At 39.2% G+C, this 19,733-nt stretch overlaps 2 protein-coding genes across 5 annotated transcripts in view; one reads left to right on the forward strand and one right to left on the reverse strand.

The window, feature by feature from the left end:
* The window catches only part of si:ch211-106h4.9 (rab effector MyRIP), a 39,069-nt gene extending 38,180 nt beyond the window's left edge, over positions 1-889 (reverse strand). For both annotated transcript variants that reach the window (XM_040144375.1, XM_040144374.1), the window contains exon 1: positions 875-889. The gene's annotated coding sequence lies outside the window, so the exon portion shown is untranslated. The remainder of the gene's footprint in view (positions 1-874) is intronic.
* Positions 890-15,917: 15,028 nt separating this feature from the next.
* Positions 15,918-19,727, forward strand: ackr4a (atypical chemokine receptor 4a). 3 transcript variants are annotated; one of them, XM_040142811.1, is made up of 2 exons: positions 15,918-15,956; positions 18,354-19,727. In XM_040142811.1, exon 2 carries the CDS (start codon positions 18,369-18,371, stop codon positions 19,479-19,481), a length of 1,113 nt encoding a protein of 370 aa, XP_039998745.1. In that variant the 5' UTR covers positions 15,918-15,956; positions 18,354-18,368; the 3' UTR covers positions 19,482-19,727. The 3 variants fall into 3 exon arrangements, with proteins under 3 accessions (XP_039998745.1, XP_039998743.1, XP_039998744.1); XM_040142809.1 differs by lacking the exon at positions 15,918-15,956 and adding an exon at positions 16,383-16,475; XM_040142810.1 differs by lacking the exon at positions 15,918-15,956 and adding an exon at positions 16,492-16,635.
* Positions 19,728-19,733: the final 6 nt, after the last annotated feature.

Below are 19,733 nucleotides of genomic sequence, written 5' to 3' on the forward strand. Positions count from 1 at the left end.
TGTCAGACTCCTGTCCAAAACTGCCTGTCACATCAGATAATGCACTGAAACTCTCTGCTCAGATATTACGCTAATACTAAAATATGCAATATGTAATCATTGTATGTAAAATAGATGTATTAATCCATCCATGTGTAATGTATTGCAAGTCTCATGCGCGTTCTCTTTCCCTTTTTTTCAAGATCCCCTCCTTACGGAAACAACAGCAACCTCTGAACTAGCAGTCTACTCGCTGAATACGGCAAGTTCTGATGAAGATTTGCATTGTGCTAGCACACGGTCCACATAATTCTTTTACTGTTTTTGTGGCATTTTCATTGTGGGGAATTGTCCATTTTAATGACAGTGATCACCTCCCGTGTGCAAATGTTCCACCAAAACAAGTCCCTCCCCAACGCTATTTTGCAGGGCCATCGCTTCATCCTGGGCTTAGCGCCCAACAGGAATGTGATTGGTTTAAAGAAATACCAACAAGCCAGAGCGTCCTACAAGCCACTTTCACAAGTAAACCAGGGTATGTACACTGGATTCACTGCATTAGCTAAGGTAGGAAATCTGTCTCTCTCAGTCAGGCATTAAGATGAAGCCAATTTTTTTTTTTTTTTAAATGACTGGAGCCAAGACGACAGCAAATCAGGCTTTCTGCATGTTATCCATGTGGAAGTGGTTCCAATACAAGCACTAGTTTTTATCTTAATATCAACAAATATCACTATTCCTCAGGAGTGATCACACACACACACACACACACACACACACGTTATAAGAAATGATTCTTGGAATATTGCTAAGTTTTTTGGTCCAAACTGCCGACAACAAACAATATAATGTCATTTTCTTTAAGGTCAAGCAAAATTAAATTTAGAAAACCCACCAATCTCTCAGTCCGTTGCTCTCGCTGGTTGAAACAATGACCACCGGTGCAACTTCACAGCTGCACAAAGGGAAAACAAACAAAAAAAAGAAAAAGAAAACACACTGCTCCAATCCGGTGACTCCTCGTATGAACCGTGTGTGAGAGTCACTGCCAAAAGAAAAAATCCACTAGTGTCCAAACTCTTTTTAGTCTTTTCCTCCGTACCAGCGGTTGAGGAGAAGTTTAACTGCATGTGGTCTTGGTAGGTGACCGCAGGCAGGTCTGATCACAACCTGTCCCTGTCAGCAGTGGTCATGAGCATAGATGGGAGATGATAAAAAACCCCAGGAGGAAGACAAGAGTGAGGAGAAGAAAGAGAAGCAAGCTTCATCCTGCGCTTAGCGCCGCCCAACAGGAATGTGATTGGTTTAAAGAAATACCAACAAGCCAGAGCGTCCTACAAGCCACTTTCAAAAGTAAACCAGGGTATGTACACTGGATTCACTGCATTAGCTAAGGAGGAAATCTGTCTCTCTCAGTCAGGCATTAAGATGAAGCCAATTTTTTTTTTTTTTTTTAAATGACTGGAGCCAAGATGACAGCAAATCAGGCTGTCTGCATGTTATCCATGTGGAAGTGGTTCCAATACAAGCACTGGCCCAAGCAGGTCTGATCACAACCTGTCCCAGTTTAACGAAACAGGGACAGGTACTATGGTCCTGGATAATCATCAAGATTCAAGAGACCTTGTATCCATTTGCACAGGCACAAAGTACATGCACTTTGGAATTCCTGTGCGGTTTTTTAATATTTTTTTGGCTATGACATGTACTATGGCTTAAGCAAAGTTGAACACAGAATTATTAACGTCCTTTGTGAAATGCTAACTTTCTGTCTTATTCAGTGTTTTGGTGGGTGTGTACATTAGCTGAAAAAACTAAGGCAAAAGTTACCTCGTGGTAGGGTTGCCACCCATCCCGTATATTCCCACGGGATTGTCCCATATTGAAAAATACAGCGCACTGTCCCTTACTGAATCAATATGCGACGCGATCTTTCTCTTATTTTCGTGCACAGAACTGTAAGTGTAAGGATGGTGTCTTCCTCAAATAGTTTACATGCACATCTACCAGATGTAGCTAGTTAGCAAGAAACGGCAAAGCCTATCCCATCAGCAATATTGGGTGAGGGAGGCAGGGCTCGTAGTAGAGAACAAGATCTGTTAACCATTTGTGTACCAAACACATTTACCAGACACTGACAGACAACAGTATATTTTAATTTTCTGATGGAAATTATTATTGGGACAATTCAGTAGTTGCTGGATATTGGCTGGGACATGTCCCCACCGTCCCTACCAAATTCTACGCCTTTGTGTTATAATGTTGTCGAAATGTTGATGCCAGCTATCAGCAGTGGTCATGAGCATAGATGGGAGATGATAAAAAACCCCAGGAGGAAGACAAGAGTGAGGAGAGGAAAGAGAAGCAAGAGGTAAAAAAAAAAAGAAAAAAAAAGGGGTGACTGGTTAAGAAGAAAGAGAAGGAGCTATAAATGTAAAGTGAAAAGAGGGCCAGGGACTTGCAGAGAGAACAGGCAGAAAATAAAGCTTTAAATTCATGACGTTCAGTTTTCACAATCTGTGTTAACTATACATACAAATGTATGCGCTTCCTCTCAAGGGGTCTATTGAAAGTGGCCTGACCACTGTAGTACACTGCAGTAAGGAAAGACAAGCTTATTTTCAATAATAAGACAATTCAGTATCCTTGTTGCTAACATCTGAAAAAATAGTTGCAACTCTTTCACGCTACCTCAGTGTCTTTGGTGTGTTATGCTACGATTTGATCTTTTTTTAGTTCGCATACCACATAACACCCCCGACCAACTTCTACTCCGACGGTTCTTCTAACTTGGACAAACCACCGGAGTGATCATGCACTGGCCCAAATAAGTACAGGAACTCCTCCACCCCCGGGACAACAGCAAAGTTGTATTGCCAGCCTTTCTCACTAAAGATGTTGTGTTTACAAAATTAGGCCTTATCAACTGGAAGAGTGCACCGGCGGACGGGACAAATTGAGATTTTAATATTCACTGTAAAAATTGCTATTTAGAGTGGCAGTGAAGAGATTAAATAAACTCACATTTAACTCAAACATATATTTATGTTCAAGAATATTCAGGTTCACTGTCATTAGAGGTACTTATAACGAGAATAGAGTTAAAAACATAATACTGTATGTGCACACACAAATCCACAAGGATAAAATGACTGAGTGAGTGTTGAGCTTATGAAATACAACACATTTTTAAAGATTAAACCAGTGGTTCCCAGCCACTTGGCTGGTGACCCTTGACAAAAAATGAGTTGTTAACTGTCTCACTAAAGTGAAATTTCACTCTAAACCTCTCAGATGGTTTGGCTTTGGTTTTGATTGAGGCCCAAAGAGATAAAACCATCCATTATTTCTCAAAAAAACAAAGATAAGAGAAAAGTCCAAAAACTGGATACAGACTTGTGTAGCATGACTTTGTTCTTCTTCCCTCTCCTGTTAATCATCTCATGACCCCTCAGATTTATCAGGTGACCCACTGGATTGGCCAAACCTCTGGGTTGGCAACCACTGGGCAAATCTACCTGACACTATAAAACGTAGTTAAAACTAGCTTTTGCTGACCATACATTTTCACTTTCACTAATGTACAGCTTCTAATGCAGGACCTTTACTTGTAATGGAGCATTTTTACACCGTTGTGTACTGTGGTGTGCTTTAACTCACGTAAAGGATCTTGTCTATTGTTTCACCACTGGATGTAATCATTTATTCCAATGCTGCGTAAAACAATCATTGCTGAGCTTGAAGTAAAATTATTTCTTGTGTGTGGTGTTGTCATGGCTGGAATTAATTAGATTTTTGCCAAAACAAGTTCGACAAGGTTCATAATGTCACCATAATTAAATAAATTTTAGGCACATTACTACATAATAACATAAAAGGACAAAATGTTGAAAACAAAGAATTAAAAATAACTTGGTAAAAGAATACGTGTGATTGAATGAGATTTAGCAGTTGCATGTAATGGTAATGACATGCTCTGACATAATTTGCTGCTTTCAATGTAAACACTGAATTTTATTTTGATGAAGTACTTGGTTATTTTGTCTTTATTCAGACGGCAGTTTAGCAAGAAGTGTTGCTCTGCCTCCACCTCTTGTTGTGACAGAATTGAAAGAGGGTCTGTCCAAATACCCACACTTGCAGTGTTAGTGAGTAATCAAGTGCCTACTTGTATGACATATTTCTAATTGCCACAGCGCCTGTTAAGACACATTCGGGTTAATAAGGACATGCTGTAACTCACGCAAATACAAATACTGTGTACTATAACTATAAAGAGTACGGTCTAGACCTGCTCTACATGAAAAGTGCCCTCAGATAACCTCTGTTATGACTCGGCGCTATATAAATAAAAGTGAATCAAATTGAATTGAATTGAATTGAGATGAATTGAATTGAATTGAACTGAATTGAATTGTGCATGGTACAATCAAGCTCAGATGATTTGTCAGCACAAATTAGATCAAACATACAGTTTTACAGTTACAATCAGAAAACAGTAAAAATAATAATAAATAAAACACATTCAGGTGCTGAAAGGAGGAATGGAATTAAAACACATTAAATGGAGTTATCTAGAAGCACACATTATTTTGGTTGTTTTATCTCATAAAATTTGAAAGTATGGAACCTATTTCTCAAAGGTTTTGATAAAAGGATACATCTAATGTTTATGTTGACAGTGTCAATGCCATATTAATTAGTCTCATTATCACAAATCAGTCTCATTAAGAACAATAGATTGGTAGGTGCGGAAGTGCTGCCACATTTGTAGTGTCTGGACATGAATCCAACTTGCCATAAACTTCAACTTCCTCGTGTATATGGATTAATGTCAGTCCTAAAACCAGTTAATAGGCACAGTACTGGCAACAACTGGACTGGTAAGGCACAGTAGACCATGGTGAAGTATGGGATAGACTTAGCTCTGAGTATTGCGTCAAAGTGGAAAAGTGTGCCTCAAGTGCAGGTTCAGTGTACTGTGTGTCTGTATTTTTCCAACATAGGACACACTTGCCTCTTACGCAGTGGAGCGTGAACACGCACTAAAGTGCTCAAGACCACAAGTATGGTTAGCGGTACAGACCCGCAGTGTGTTTTATAGGTTTGTCTGAGTTGAGTAATTTAGATGGCGAGGCTGCAGTTACAGACTTTGTTCTCTTTTCAATGCTAAATCGCACTGAAGTTTATTTTGAGTTTTTGTGACTGATGTCCAGTGGTTGATCATATACTTTTTTTTCTCTTTGATTATAAATTGGTAGGTCCAAGACTGGTTTCTGCACTGATTAGTTACAAACCTCCCTTCCCTTCATTTTGGATTTATGAATTGAACTCAGTTGAATCTTATGGACTTCATGAAACACAGCATTTGACATCCTTTGTGTGATGTGAAAACATTAACTTATATCTCTCTCCACAGGTATTTTGGGCCCATAGAGAGATTTAGTGCTGTAGAGGGACAGATGTATGACCCATAGTCTATCTTTCTAAAGAAATTGAGCTCTTCCTATTCAGTGAGTTGTATCTGGTAGTTAGTTTTCTTAATATGTTAACATTGTGTAAAATGGTGTAATTCTAGTAACTGTGGATTATAACAATATAATAGAACAATGCCTTTTTTTTTGATGAATGTAATTTTGTGTAATATTATTGTCACGTTCTTTGAAAACATGCTGAAACTATTTGAAAAATGGAAAAATGAATGCTGCGATAATATGTCATGTGACCCATTTGTATTTATCACACCTGTGAATGCTCTTGTTATTTTGCTGAGCGAACCTGAAGAAGCTACAGGCAAAATGCATTGTTTGCTCTTAATAAAGTCGCAGTGAAGTCCTTTCAGTGTGCGGTGGTTAATTTTAATCTTCATTTTAACATACAGCAATATTTCGTACATCAGCATTGGATCAGTATTTTGTTATTATCATAAAAATTAAATTAGTATTTTAAACATTCACACTGAAGGCTGGACACAAAAAATATCATTATTATTATTAATTATTATTATTTTCAATTTTAATTATATTCTTAAATTTGCTGCTTAATGTTAGGTGTTGTAAGTCATCACAGTTTTCTGCAAAGAAAGCTAAGTTGAATATCTGTGCTGTACCTGTTGTCTGGTACAATGTATTTCCCATAATTTGCTTGAGGGTTGACATAAAAAAACGCAATACACTGTTTTGTCTTCTACAATAAAAAAACAACCCACAGTTGCCATATCTTATATTGTTGTGAAAGTTTGGCTTAGTACATTTCCCTGTTAAAACTGTGGCATCTTGCTGATGATGTAAAGTGGTGTTATTGTGTTGTTGCTTCCTGTTTGTTCACATGGAACTGGTTGTTTGGCAGTGAGTATATAAAGCTCTGTGCTTTTCACAGCTGTATCGAACTCTTCAGTTCATCAGCCATGGACAAACGTTTTCTGCTGGTCGTGATGTGTCTGCAGGTTTTCCTGCTCATCACAGCCTTCACTTCGACTGATGCAGCTGCTCTGGAGAAAGATGCTCATCAACAGTCACTTGGTCAGGTAAGAGGATGCACTGCTGCTCAGGTACTGTGAGGAGCTTTTCTTGTGTTGTCAGAAGGTTCCTGATTCACATGGTGTTTTCCCATTGGACTGTTAAAGTGTAAATGTCAAACATGTTGCTGGGAGAGAGCTGCAGCACAAACGTTTTTAGTTCTGTTTAAAATTGCAGTAACTTTATTATTAATTCAGAGATTACCAATTCAACAAGTGTGGTTAAACAGTAGAAGAAGGTAGTTTTCTGTGTATATTAATGTGTTTTTGGTTTTTTGTAACATTTTGTTACAGGAAGGAACTGCAGAAAAAGGAGAAGAAAAAGGAGTGAGGTCAAGAATTCGGATCAGGATAGACTGTTGGAGATTCCTGGGAGCATGTGGCCCTTTTCCAGCTGTAAGCTTGCTCTGTGTTGGGTTTTTTTCTCTTCTGTACATTTTGCAATATATTCATATGTTACATTTTGAAAAATGTTGGAAAAAAAATAGCCTAAACATTTGACATCTCAATGTGCTCGTCTCTGAAAAGGTTGATGACAACTGTTGCAGTGGTTTGCTGTTAAATAAATTACACTGCATCTCTCTCTCCTACTGTTTAGCCACCACCCAATCCCAGACCTCAACCTACACCCAAGACCACATAACATCTTGAGGAAACATAACCACATCAGCTTGATGGAAACAGACGATTTCACCTTCTCACTCCAATAATAGAAGTTCAAGACAAACCTCCCAGCATCTGCCATGATATGTAAAGTAGTTCAAATTAGTGGTTATGAAATGTTTAGGCTCACAGTACAAATTGTTTCTGGTTTTTTTCTTTTAATACAAAATAAAAGATTTCAAATCAGGTATTGACATATTGTGTGGTTTTCTGCTTGGCACTGTTGTGGAGATTTTGCTGATTATTAGTCAACTCGTCAGTCAACAATGTTCAGGAGCCCAAGATGTCTTATGCTGAAAATATTTATTGAAGCTAAACAGTATTTTAAATGTTGTGATTTTATGTCTCTTGTAGTTGTTTTGCGACTCTGTGGTCGTTTTGTCTCTTGTGTGTGTGTGTGTCTTTATATATTGTGTGTCTCTTTTGTAGTCGTTTCGTGCCTCTTGTAGTTGTTCTGTGTCTCATGTAGTCGTTTTGTCTCGCTTTTAGTCAAATTGTGCAGGTGATGGAGAAATGGCAGGTGCTGCAGTTGGTTTACAAACTCCAACTGCATAAGCCTGCCATTGGCCGCATGTCTCAAGCAGCGTTCACCTCCCCTTCCGCATCCTTTGTTTTACCGTTTTTCAAAATCCCCTTCGCCACAGGAATCAACAGCAACCTCTGCGTTAGAGACCTACACTCTGAAAATCAAGAACAACAGTAAATCTTAAATAGTAAACTTCCCAACAAATTAAAAAGAGTTTGGTCAAACAGTAGAAGAGGATGTTTTTCTGTGTAACATATTAGTTCATACATGGCAGTGACTGTGGACTACAGACAAAAGAGTAGAGAAAGAGGTCAACAACCAGGATCCAACTGCAGAGGGAGAAGAGGAGGTATTGGTGTTTTTTATATGTTACTGGGGATGTTGTTTTGTAATATTTCGATGCTTTCTTATTTTTTTTTCCTGTGAAACTGGTGGTGTTGCAATTACACTGATTTCATCACCTTAACATGGTGTTTTCCCATTGAACTGTTAAAGTGTAAATGTCAAACATGTTGCTGGGAGAGAGCTGCAGCACAAACGTTTTTAGTTCTGTTTAAAATTGCAGTAACTTTATAATTAATTGAGAGATTACCAATTCAACAAGTGTGGTTAAACAGTAGAAGAAGGTAGTTTTATGCCTATATTAATGTGTTTATTCTCATTTTGTTACAGGAAGGAACTAATAATGGAGGAAAAAACGGACAGGGGCCAAAAAATCAGACCAGCACATACGGGGTACGGCCAGCAGCATTGTCCCCGATTCCAAGGGTAATTACCAGATTTATTAACAAGAGGATGTAATATTATTGGCTCAGGTAAACTTGTTTACGTTGGGGTTTTTTCTCTTCTGAGAAAAAATCAACTTTGAAAAGGTTGATGATAATTGTTGCAATTGTTTTTTGTTAAATAAATTACACCACCATTCAATCCCAGACCTAATCCTACACCCAAGACCAACTGACAGAGCTAACGTTAGCTTGCTAATATGTGACCTGTTAAGAGCGTTAATAAGCGTTTACTAAGTGAAGATTTATGAATCTAGTTCTTACTCAGAGATTAATTTTTACTCAATATTTACACCCAGTAACTGCCAGGTGTGACTGTTGTGTAGCTAACCGAACCAACTGACAGAGCTAACGTCAGCTTGCTAATATGTGACCTGTTAAGACCGAGGAGTAAAAAAGCTAACATGGGATACAGACAACACATCTGACCAGATACTTCATCAAAATGCTGTTCAATATCGATTTAAAATATGAAAAGGTTAAATTATACGTCACAAAAATCACGTTATGATCTATCACAAAAAGCTTTGCTAGTAATATCAGAAAAAGTGACCAATTACAATTAGCTAGGTTTGCATTATCAAATATTTTCCACTCTAAATTGAATGAGTACTATTAAAACACACAAACACACAGTATGCTCTGTTTTCAGAAGATGTTTTACTAACAAAATGAGTGTGCAGTAACAATGCAGTGATTGGTAAACCCTAAATAGAAATTCACTTAATGATTCTTTTCATCTTTTCAATGTCTGTTATTGATAGCATTCTATTTGTACGATGTTTTTTTTTTTTAAATCAATAACAAAAATTAATTAAATTTAAATGATAAATGTTAAAATATACTGAACATATTCACTTGTCTCCAGCAGTAACACAGTTCCACACATTCACACTGGGAGCTGCCCAGTATAACTCTAGTCCATCACTGGTAGTCACAGAGATGCTCCATTAGAGCAAATAGGTTGGTTTTGTCAGACATGTCAATACAATATTCCATAATCAAGAGGCTGTAGAAAAACCATGAAGTTTATGTAAGTACAACCCAAATGCCTCGAAGCTTCAAGCTTCTGCCTTTGCCATGGCAATCGACATCCAAAACTGTATTCGAATGCTGCATCTTATTATCATTATTATTATTGTTATTATATATGCATCAACATGAATTATTAGTAGTTAATCTCAGAGAAGCACATTTATTCTTAGTGATCATTTTCACAGCTTTCATCTAACGTTACCAGTACTGACACTGGGAAAGTGACACGTGAGCACGTGGTCATGCTTGCAAGTTAAAACTACGCTAGGAAGATATCAAAAAAGTCCAGCACCTGGAATTTACTTCCAAATTTGTGAAGATGACCGGCAAAAATTCAAGTGCCAGATATGCCAAAGGAAACGGGGTAATTCTCACTGAAGCTCTGAGGCCCCAGAAATGGTATTCGGGATAGCTTTAGTGTAAACATGCTGGGGGGCGGGGGTTTATTGATATGATCAGGAAATGTGTTCATGAACTGGCACTAATCTATTATGTTCATGGTACAGATTAAGTGTGAATCCCATGTTGAATGACAATGTGGCTGTTTAATATAACTTTTTGCGATTATTTGTATTTAAAAATGTTTCTTTGCCCGCACGTTCACCACATTAATCTACATTATATTGGACACGAAGTGGTAATTCATCGATTGAGACTGTGTTGATTGGTGCCAGGGAGATAAACTTGCTTCAGCTCTATTCCTCTTCCAATTGTTTGTAAATCAGTTATTAAAACTGTTCGATATCTGTTAGTTAAAACAAAATGTTTTGATCTTTAGAGATACAGTGATGATGCTTACAAATGTCTGCTTTTACCATGAAAAATAATGGCATTGTCTATTAGTCCAAGTGCTGCATAATGTGACCACAAGATGGTGTCAGTCAAGCTTTTTTTAACAGCAGCAGTTCATTTTGTGTGCTTTGTTGGAGACAAAATAAAGTGGTTTCGAAACAAACACCCACAAGCTTCCATTATTGCACAGTGATTGCTGTTATATGTAACAATAGTTTTCTGTCAAACTGCAGAGAAGAAGATTTTCTTTAAGCATTAATATAAATTTGTTCCGGTAAATCTGACTGAGAGAGAGACATAGTTCCCCATATTCACACTGTGAGCTGTAACTACCATCAGGCGTCTCCTTATCTGGTAAGAAAGTCCACTGCCGGTCACTGACTGTAAGGAACTTTTCTTAGGTCTAAAAATGTACTTTTACTGTGTTTTCGCAGTTAAAATCAATTTTGCTCTGTTTGGATGTGTAATTTAGGGAGCAACGCTTAATCAAGTGATGACAGGTTTTCTGTGTGAAATATTCCATCCTTTATCCTCATTTTGTAATAGATGATGGGAAGGCCTGGTGGGTACAGAGAAGGGAGTAGACAAGGACTAGGCTCTAGATGTTTTAGGAGATCAGGATGTTTAGGCCCCCACGGTAACACAAAACCTTTTAAACCCTTCTCGACAACTGTTCCTGGAAAACATGACTGTCAGACTGCAATATTTTATTTTGCTCGTCGTTTAAAAAAGGCTGAAGCCTGAGCGTGAAATACAGCAGTTTGCAACAGTAAATAACTCCATAAACTCTCTCTTCCTCACTCTAGAAGATCTGAAATAGACCACGGGCACCAGGACCTGGGTGCTCATTCCTCGTTATTCATAAATCATCAAGACAAGAACAGATTGCACCTTTTTGAAGTAAAGAAAGAGCATATCAATGTGACAGACACAGCCATCAAAAAGCAATGACTGATCAACAGACACTGCATTTATTGCTTGTGGGGAGGTATATTTATTTCTTAATTCTTCTGTTTCTAAATCGGTTATCAAGGAAGGAAACAGAACAGGAGAACTGGAAATTGGACAATTTTCTGCACACATATTGAATAAGTTATTTGCTTTAGTAAAGATTTGGATAAATAATTAAGAAATCCTTTTTTTTTTATCCCAAGTGCCTCACAATGTGACCACAAGATGGAGTCATTCAGCTTTTATTTTCTTACAGCAGTAGATCCCTTTGTGTGTGTGAAGTGAAAATACACAAGAGTCCCATCATTGTTGAGGCCTCCGTTATTGAGAGCAGTCTACTTGTACAGTAATTTATGTAAAAACAGACTTTTGACAAACCTTTTTAAAGACGTTTTTTCTTTAAAAAAAACAATCACTAACAACCAATCTTAATTTAAACGTTAATACACTTAGTTGGAGCTGATTAACCGTGTTAGTGCTTTTCCAGCAGCTACAAGCTGCCCAGTATAACCAGGGCTCCAGCTGGAGAAAGTGTTACTCTCGCTGTTCTTTGTGTACAATGTTCAACTGCACTGTAAAACATCATGCAGGAATTTAGTGGATTCAACTAATTATTTTTCATTGACTTAACTTAAATATGCAAGTTATATTAATTTCATGTCAATTCATATTTTTAGTTTGTAGTTTTTATTTTCAGGCCACTTATGAACTTAAAAACATAAAGTTCTTCTGACTGGAAATGATAAGTTCAATGAATGAACTGCTGTAAGTTCAACATTAAGTTTCTGATCAAACAAGATGAGCATATCAACAGTGTTCCCGGCATACCTTTTTAAAAACCCTCCAAAAACCCCTCTGTTCTGTAGTTTGATGAAAATATTCATGATAAACACTTGCTGGGTGTCTTTAATAAATTTTAGACTAAGTCCTGATTGTTTTCTGTCTCTTCTCCTTTACACTTCTAGCTTAACATGGTCAGTGGGAACAGACTCACATGTTGTCCTTGTACCGACTCTTGTACAAAGTGTCTCCGACAGGTGCAGCCGCAGTCCTTGACAAAGTTCTTCATGTCAAATGACGAAGTGACTAATCAAACTCAGAAAATGGAAATGGAAAAAAAAAATCTGTCTGTGACGTGTGTAAGTTCGACTCAACAGTTGTCGATTCCACTTAATATCTCGTGTTTCTTGAACTCGTTTTTTTTTCAGTTCAGTTAAATTAACTCAGCTTGGATTTACATTTTCGAAACTCATAAAACAACTTTGAACCGATTATTTACCCTCCCCAGCTGGCACCGGACGTCAACGTCAACTCTGATGTCGGGGAGTGGTTAAGTTTTAGTTGGAAACGAAAGTCTGGCTGACGTCAAGCACACGACATCGGTTAATCGACACTGTGATATTTAGCAGAGATTTAGCAGAAGTTGGGTTTTGGTCACCAAACCTCACGACTACAATGTCGGTATTCTTTGTCATGATGGCGTTGGAATCAGATATTTGGAAGACGTCAGATTTTGGTTACTGAACAACACAACTAAAAACCAACAAAATATCAATGTCAGCTGTCGCCATCTATGTCACATGCTAATATGTTGTTGTCCTGGCATTGAATTTTGGTCGCCCAATGTCACAGCATACATTCAACCGATCAACGTCCAGCGACATTGGTGGCCAGTTGCGTGCATGCCGGGTCTGTTTAGTTAATTCACATTTTTAAGGCATCTTGGGAATCTACGTTTTTAGGTTGAACCAGCTTGAAATGATACTGTATCTTTCCCTACTTTCTAATCAGCACATTAAATCAGGAAGTAAAACTGGTCTCTGGGTTGATTGAATACTCAACACACACTTTGTAAAATTCATAACAAGATCATTTTGTGAAGAGGAGTTTTTTTTTTAGTGTCATTCAATCTTCGATTTCCCAGAGATTTTAGTATAATGGTCTTGAAAAAAAGGCTGTGGTAAGGAAGTAATACTGTGAGGTTTACTTAACTTTGAAGTACTTGTACTTTACTTGAGTATTTCCATTTTATGCCACTTTTCTACTCCACTAATTTTCAGTGGGGAATACTATTGTACAGCTGTAGCTACTAGTTACTTTTCATATTAAGATTTTACATAAAACAACACATGATAAGCTTAAAAAATATACTACATGGTTAAATAAAGACAATAATGCAGGACTGTTACTTGCAAGTATTTGTATTTTTAGATTGTTGAGCTGGAAGTTTTATTTAAGAAAAGGATCTGAGTACATCTCCCACCACTGATCATCAAAAAACAAGGCAATTTTTTTGTTGCCAGTTTGGTGCCAAAAATTCCCAGTGCCACGTCCACTGGTGTCCCTGAGGAAATTCATCTTTACATGGGCAATAACTGAGTGATATTGTAGTTTAATTCCACTTTATTCAACTTTTGCTCTGTTTCATGTTAGTCAGTAGCTTTACATTAACAATGGTGTTCCTGTAATGTCTTATCTTGGTTTTAGTCCTATTCAGGGTATGATATTGAACATATTCCCCCAGCGGATCAATACATTTTCGTCATCTAACGAGCTGCTGGCATGCAGTATGTTTACTGGGAATGTAAAAGGAGGCCTTGCAACAGAGATTTCCCTCCTCTTTGATCACATGGAAGTGGTTGTTACGCGGTGAACTGTGTTGTATTCAGCTGCTCCCTTTGAGAGTCTTCTTCTCTCTTTACAGAATCTAACTGCGACCAACCCTCCATTGTTGGCTTTGGACAGACAAACAAATAATGTAAATGTGCTTCATATTTGGGCTATGAATACGAACACAGACTGTGTAGGAGAACAAAAACTCAACATAGAGAAAACCACCACCTGTGCACTCAAGCAACAGGAGTTCAGAAGAGGCTTACAGCTATTTTAATTAAGTTTCCACCACTAGATTGATTGACTTCCACAGAAACATGTTTTGGTGACACTGCAATTGATCCATTACTTTCAAACTGAAATGTTTATTCCTACAACACATATTCAATTTTTCTTTTTCTGTTAGGAGCAGTTTCTTCTTCTTTATTGTATTATGATTGTCATTTTTCATTTATTCCTTATATGTCAAAATGTGAAAACAACAATGAAAGAAGCAGGACCGAAGAATTGGAGAAGAAAACTAACACCTTCAAAAAGAATGCTCTGCAAACACATTGTTAAAGATATTTAGTTTTGTTTGTAGTTTGGTTCAAATCTTTTAAGTAAAGGTATGAGTCAAAACAGTTGCTATGAAGGTCCTCACAAATGTCTACTTCCACTATGATAAATAATCTTTTATTCCAAGTGCTGCTCCTTTCTTTACAGCAGTAGTTCACCAAACGCCTGATAGTGAGAGGAGACTACTCTTTAGAATTCATATTATTAACCTGCCGGCTGCAGCTTATTTTGTGAGACTGTATTTCATTCACTCACATCTCTGGGTAAGAACCATGTGTGGATGAGCAGGTTAGCTATGTTCCAAGCAAAGCATCATAGTATGATCCACACAGGGATAAGGCTCATAACTGGATTACGCATGATACTGTACACGCACCGGTGTGAGTCGGTATGTTTAGCAAATGATAGCATTTAATGGAAAACGATCGACCCTGAAATGAAAGTAAAGTAATGGAATGTCCTGAACCAGGCAAGTTCAGGCTTTTTTGAGGAATAGGTGTCCACTACTACTGTTGCAGGAAGATCATATATAAAAGATCTTCCTGATCCTTAATTTTCTTTTTTCACTGCTAAACTCAACATGTTCTATCAATACAGACCTTTTTTTTGAAGTTGATCTTAATTCTTATTTATTCATTTCTTTACTTTTATATATTTCATATATGGTGTGATGCCTTATTGTTTGTGTTGTACCTCTGATATTGAAATCCTGCTTTTTGTCCACGTTTAAACACGTTCATGTTCATAATCAAACAAACAAAACAAAAAAAATCTCAGCAAATACCTTGAACAAATGATGTAACTGCGACTTGGTTTCTGTCTCCTGTCACTTGACTTCTCTCTCTGTCTGAGTCATCCTTCCTAGAAGTGTATCCAAAGTCTGTTGAGCTACAAGACTCAGTTGGGTTTGGAACTGAACTGAGGCCAGAGAAAGAAAGCCATGGCTAATAGGTAAAACTTGGTTTCTGACTTGATGACTGGGTTTGTTCAGCAGCCAAATACCGTAGCAAGCAATCCTGAAATATAGTGCAATTGCACAGAGGGCAGTATTTGTAATTTGTAAATTTATATTTGATAGAATCTGATTTATCCTGATCTAGTATTCCCAGTAGCCTTAAATTCGAACAAATAGGAGGAAAACGTAACTTGACCCATATCTAGTGAATATTTTACCATAATGTTTTCAGTTTCAGAATTGGTTTATTTATGCTGTGTTTTAAATCATTTTATATTTACACTACAGAGGGACAAACTGAAGCTTAAACTGCTGTTATACACTATGCGTAACAGGTGGAGGGAGTTTTGTTGTTTGTGATGCTGAAACGAAATTCCAAATCTCCAACTTAAAACAAAATGTCACAGGCTCAGGATGAACTTGCTCGCTGCAGTCGCCACTCCCTGACCCATAACACAAACATCTGCTGAGACATTCGGTCGGTGGTGCAAGAAGTACTCAGATCCTCCACTCGACTAAAACTAGCAGTAGCACAGTGCAGAAAAACTGTTACACGTAAAAGTCCCGCATTCATCGTGTTAGGTGAGTTGGAGCATTAACGAAGTATTACCATCCAAATGTAATTCAAATGTAAAAGTACTGATTGAGCAGCATGGCTCGTTTCCTAATGGACTGGACACTGTACATTGAAGCATTAATGCAGGCATCACTTTAATGTTGCAGCTGCTAAGCCCAGGACTCATTTGAATTACTTTCTATAGGGCTGGGTAGTTTCATTTATAATATTACATCATAATCTATTCGTTGATGTTTGTTACATCAGCCTGTGTATTATTTGACCTACAAATCTGCTCGGCAAACTAAAGCTTTAATATAAATGTAGTGGAGTAAAAAAAAAAAAAAGTCAAGAAATGAATGCCTCTGAAATGAAGCAGAGTAAAACCAAAACGTTGGCTCAACCCTAACTCCCCGCCCACTCCCGCCGCGCGAGTGTGCAATCAAACGAACCCCGCACGTACTCGCACGAAACCTCTGCCGAGGACCTCTCCCCCCCTCTCGCTCGGGGCACATTAGACGGGGCGGATAGTTGAATGAGGCACCGTGAGTATCCCTCAGACAATACGTGCAGACACATCTTTGCTCACCTGTAACACTGGATCTCGCTCTTGTTTAGCAGCGCATTGTGATTTCGGCGTCGTCGTGAGCTCCGTTTTTCGTTACCTGACGCGCTCCGCAATTACCTGCTTACGCTCACGACTCAGTATGTTTTAACATACACAGCTACAAGCGCCTCCGATTGTTTCCTCAAATAATGTCATTCATTTTATTTGCATAGTTTGTTTTACTGTCATATCATATATATATATATATCAAAAGATAGGAAACCGGAGCTTTTTTCCTGAACTTAAGTTGAAGATATACATTTAAAAAAACAACAGCAACGTCCATTTCCCAAAAACAGTTGGGACTGGAAAAAAAAAGAAAAAAAAGGATGGGACTCTAGGCGTAATCCCGAGGAGTCAAATAAATGGAAAGGAGCGAACGGTACAAGCTGTACCTCTGAAATGTAGTATAAAGGGGCGAAAAGTGGAAATATACTTCGACATGGTTCTTAAATACAGTCCTGGAGCAGATGTACTTTCTTGCTTTCCACTACCGTGTTTTTATCGTGTCGTCAGCCACGGCTATGGCACGCAGTCCTTTCAAAGAACGCGTCTACCTTTTCTTAACGCACATGTGAAGGTGTCAAAGATATTCCGCGACTCTTCCCCTTCTCCTCAGGAATCTCAGCCGGGGGATCTCCTGGGGAACGTGATAGTTTAACCGGAGACAGGACTTGTGGAAACCGAAACTGCGTCCTCATCCCTTTACTACAGAGAGGTGGGATGAACGCTTTATTCCCAGAGTTCAGGTCAGGACACGCTGGCCAGATGTTAACAGGGGATGTGGACATTTGCCTTGACAGAAGCACAATCATTCTTCTACAATGGCACAACTATTTGCTGATTGCGGAGTTTTCTTCTTTACACGTATTTTCCCACACCAGAGAAATTTTTGTTTCCACATATTTCCTACTCTGGGGCCAGTTCAGGCCACGGTTCAGCCGTAAAACGGAGTCAGCTCACAGCGGAAAGCTTTGCTGTAATGAGAACATTAACCCCAGACTCCAGCTCTACATTTGCTTGTGGCTGTAGTGGAGTCACCACCGTAAATTATCACGGCGTTTGGCAATTTTAAATTTTGTGGCTCTTTTCGACTTAAGATATCTCCTCAACCAAATTACTACCAAGTATGTACAAAGCGTTGCTCAAGCTGAATTTTGAATGTTAAAGGACACAGCGAAATGGAAATGACATTTTCCATCTTCTGTGTCCTTTTGTTATTTGGTCATTTATCTCTTACTGTTCTTCAAAAAACTTTTCAACTAAATGTATGGAGCGAGCCACACGACATGCTGTTGAGAGAGGCTCTGTTCCAAGGCTGTATTTGAAGTTACTAGCATAGTTACAAATGTCTTTGTGGATTTTGAACGAGGTTTTCTTATTCCCGGAACAGGACCTGGAAGTTCTGGTTTTAACTTGGGCTCCCTACGAAGCCGAACTCGATGGCTAGATTGTGTGGGTAGCTAACAGAGCAGTATCATAATAAGAGGTGTGGAGCTCCGTATCGGGCCACTTTCGCTAAACCACGCTCGCTTTTCTTCGATCCAATCAAATTTGGATTGAAGAAAAAAAAACATTTTGATTTAAAGCTTTCTTGTTGCCATATCACACCCACATTTACTGTTTCACTCGAAAAATCCGTCACAGAAGCTGAAGATGTGTCGAACTGCCATTTCGCTGTGACTTTAAGTGAAGTAACTGAGTAAATGTACTTACTTTCCACCACTGTAACTGTAGGCGTGTACTTTGTTGCACAAGCAGAGCTGTTAAAGTTTAAAGGCCACAGAAAAGTAATCCAAGATGTCCTCCCTCACAGCTTTATCAGATTAGCATGGATACGTATGAGGAGGACGACTACTATTACCATGAAAACATCAGCTTCAACATCAGCTATGACGAGTACCCCGCCCTGTGCGAGAAGGCTGACATCCGTTCCTTTGCGGCCCTCTTCCTCACGACCATGTACACGGTGTGTCTGGTGGTGGGACTGGCAGGAAACGCCTTAGTCGTGACCGTGTACGCCTACCACAAACGCCTGAAGACCATGACGGACGCTTTCCTGACTCACCTGGCTGTGGCCGACCTGCTGCTGCTCTTCACGCTGCCTTTCTGGGCTGCTGATGCCGTGGTGGGCTGGGAGCTGGGCGAGGCGGTCTGCAAGTTCGTGTCGGCCTGCTACACGGTCAACTTCACCTGCTGCATGATGCTGCTGGCCTGCATCAGCCTGGATCGCTACTTAGCATTAGCCAGAGCGCGAGGCAGGGACCAGAGAGGCTGGCTGCAGAGGGTGTTTTGCAGGAGGCACTGCTGGAAGGTGTGTCTAGCTGTCTGGGCAACAGCTTTCACGCTTGGCCTTCCTGATTTAATATTCTCAGAAGTGAGCTGGGCATCTAATAGGGGCATCTGCCTGGCTATCTACCCTCCATCTATGGCCAGAGGAGGTAAAGCTGCCCTGGAGATAGCTGAGGTGCTCCTGGGATTCCTGCTTCCTCTCCTGGTTATGGTGATCTGTTACTGGAGTGTGGGCCGAGCACTAAAGGGCCTCCCCGTTGAAAGCAGAGGCAAGAAGTCGAAAGCTCTGAGCGTTCTTCTAATAGTAGTGGGAGTGTTCGTGGTCACACAGCTGCCTTTTAATGTCTTGAAGGTCTACAGAGTGATGGACTCAGTCTATGCCTTAGTGACCCACTGCGGGACGAGCAAAGTGCTGGATAAGGCTGCTCAGGTGACCGAGAGCCTGGCCCTCACTCACTGCTGCCTCAACCCGCTCCTCTACGCATTCGCGGGGTCTTCCTTCAGGCAGCACATGACGAGAGTGGCCAAGAGGTTTGGCGAGAAGAGAAGAAACATGGGGAGGAGAAGGGAAAATCCTGCGGAGGAGGACCGGATTGAGATGTCATTCAACTCCCGCAGTGCATCTCAAGCCACAAACACATTCTCGATATGAGTTATCGCTACTATGCCACAGTGACTGGCTATGTGTATCTCTTATTTAGTGTAGTATGAGAGAAGATACAATTACTCTGTGTAGTTTGTTGTTGAAGAAAACAGCAGCTGTGGAAGTGTGTATGAAAATAATCTAGGTGTATAAAAATTCACTCTGTTCACTCCTCTAGTTTTATCAAAATGCATTTGTTTATATGTCTCTGCCTTTACTTTTAAGCAACAAATAAAATTGTTTTTTTTCTGTCAAGTGAGT

Source organism: Xiphias gladius, chromosome 14 (genome assembly GCF_016859285.1).
Source record: "Xiphias gladius isolate SHS-SW01 ecotype Sanya breed wild chromosome 14, ASM1685928v1, whole genome shotgun sequence".
NCBI classification, from domain to species: domain Eukaryota; kingdom Metazoa; phylum Chordata; class Actinopteri; order Istiophoriformes; family Xiphiidae; genus Xiphias; species Xiphias gladius.

Excerpts from the sequence above, each read along its gene's own strand:
- ackr4a (XM_040142811.1), top strand. The coding sequence starts at position 18,369 with ATGGATACGTATGAGGAGGACGACTACTATTACCATGAAAACATCAGC.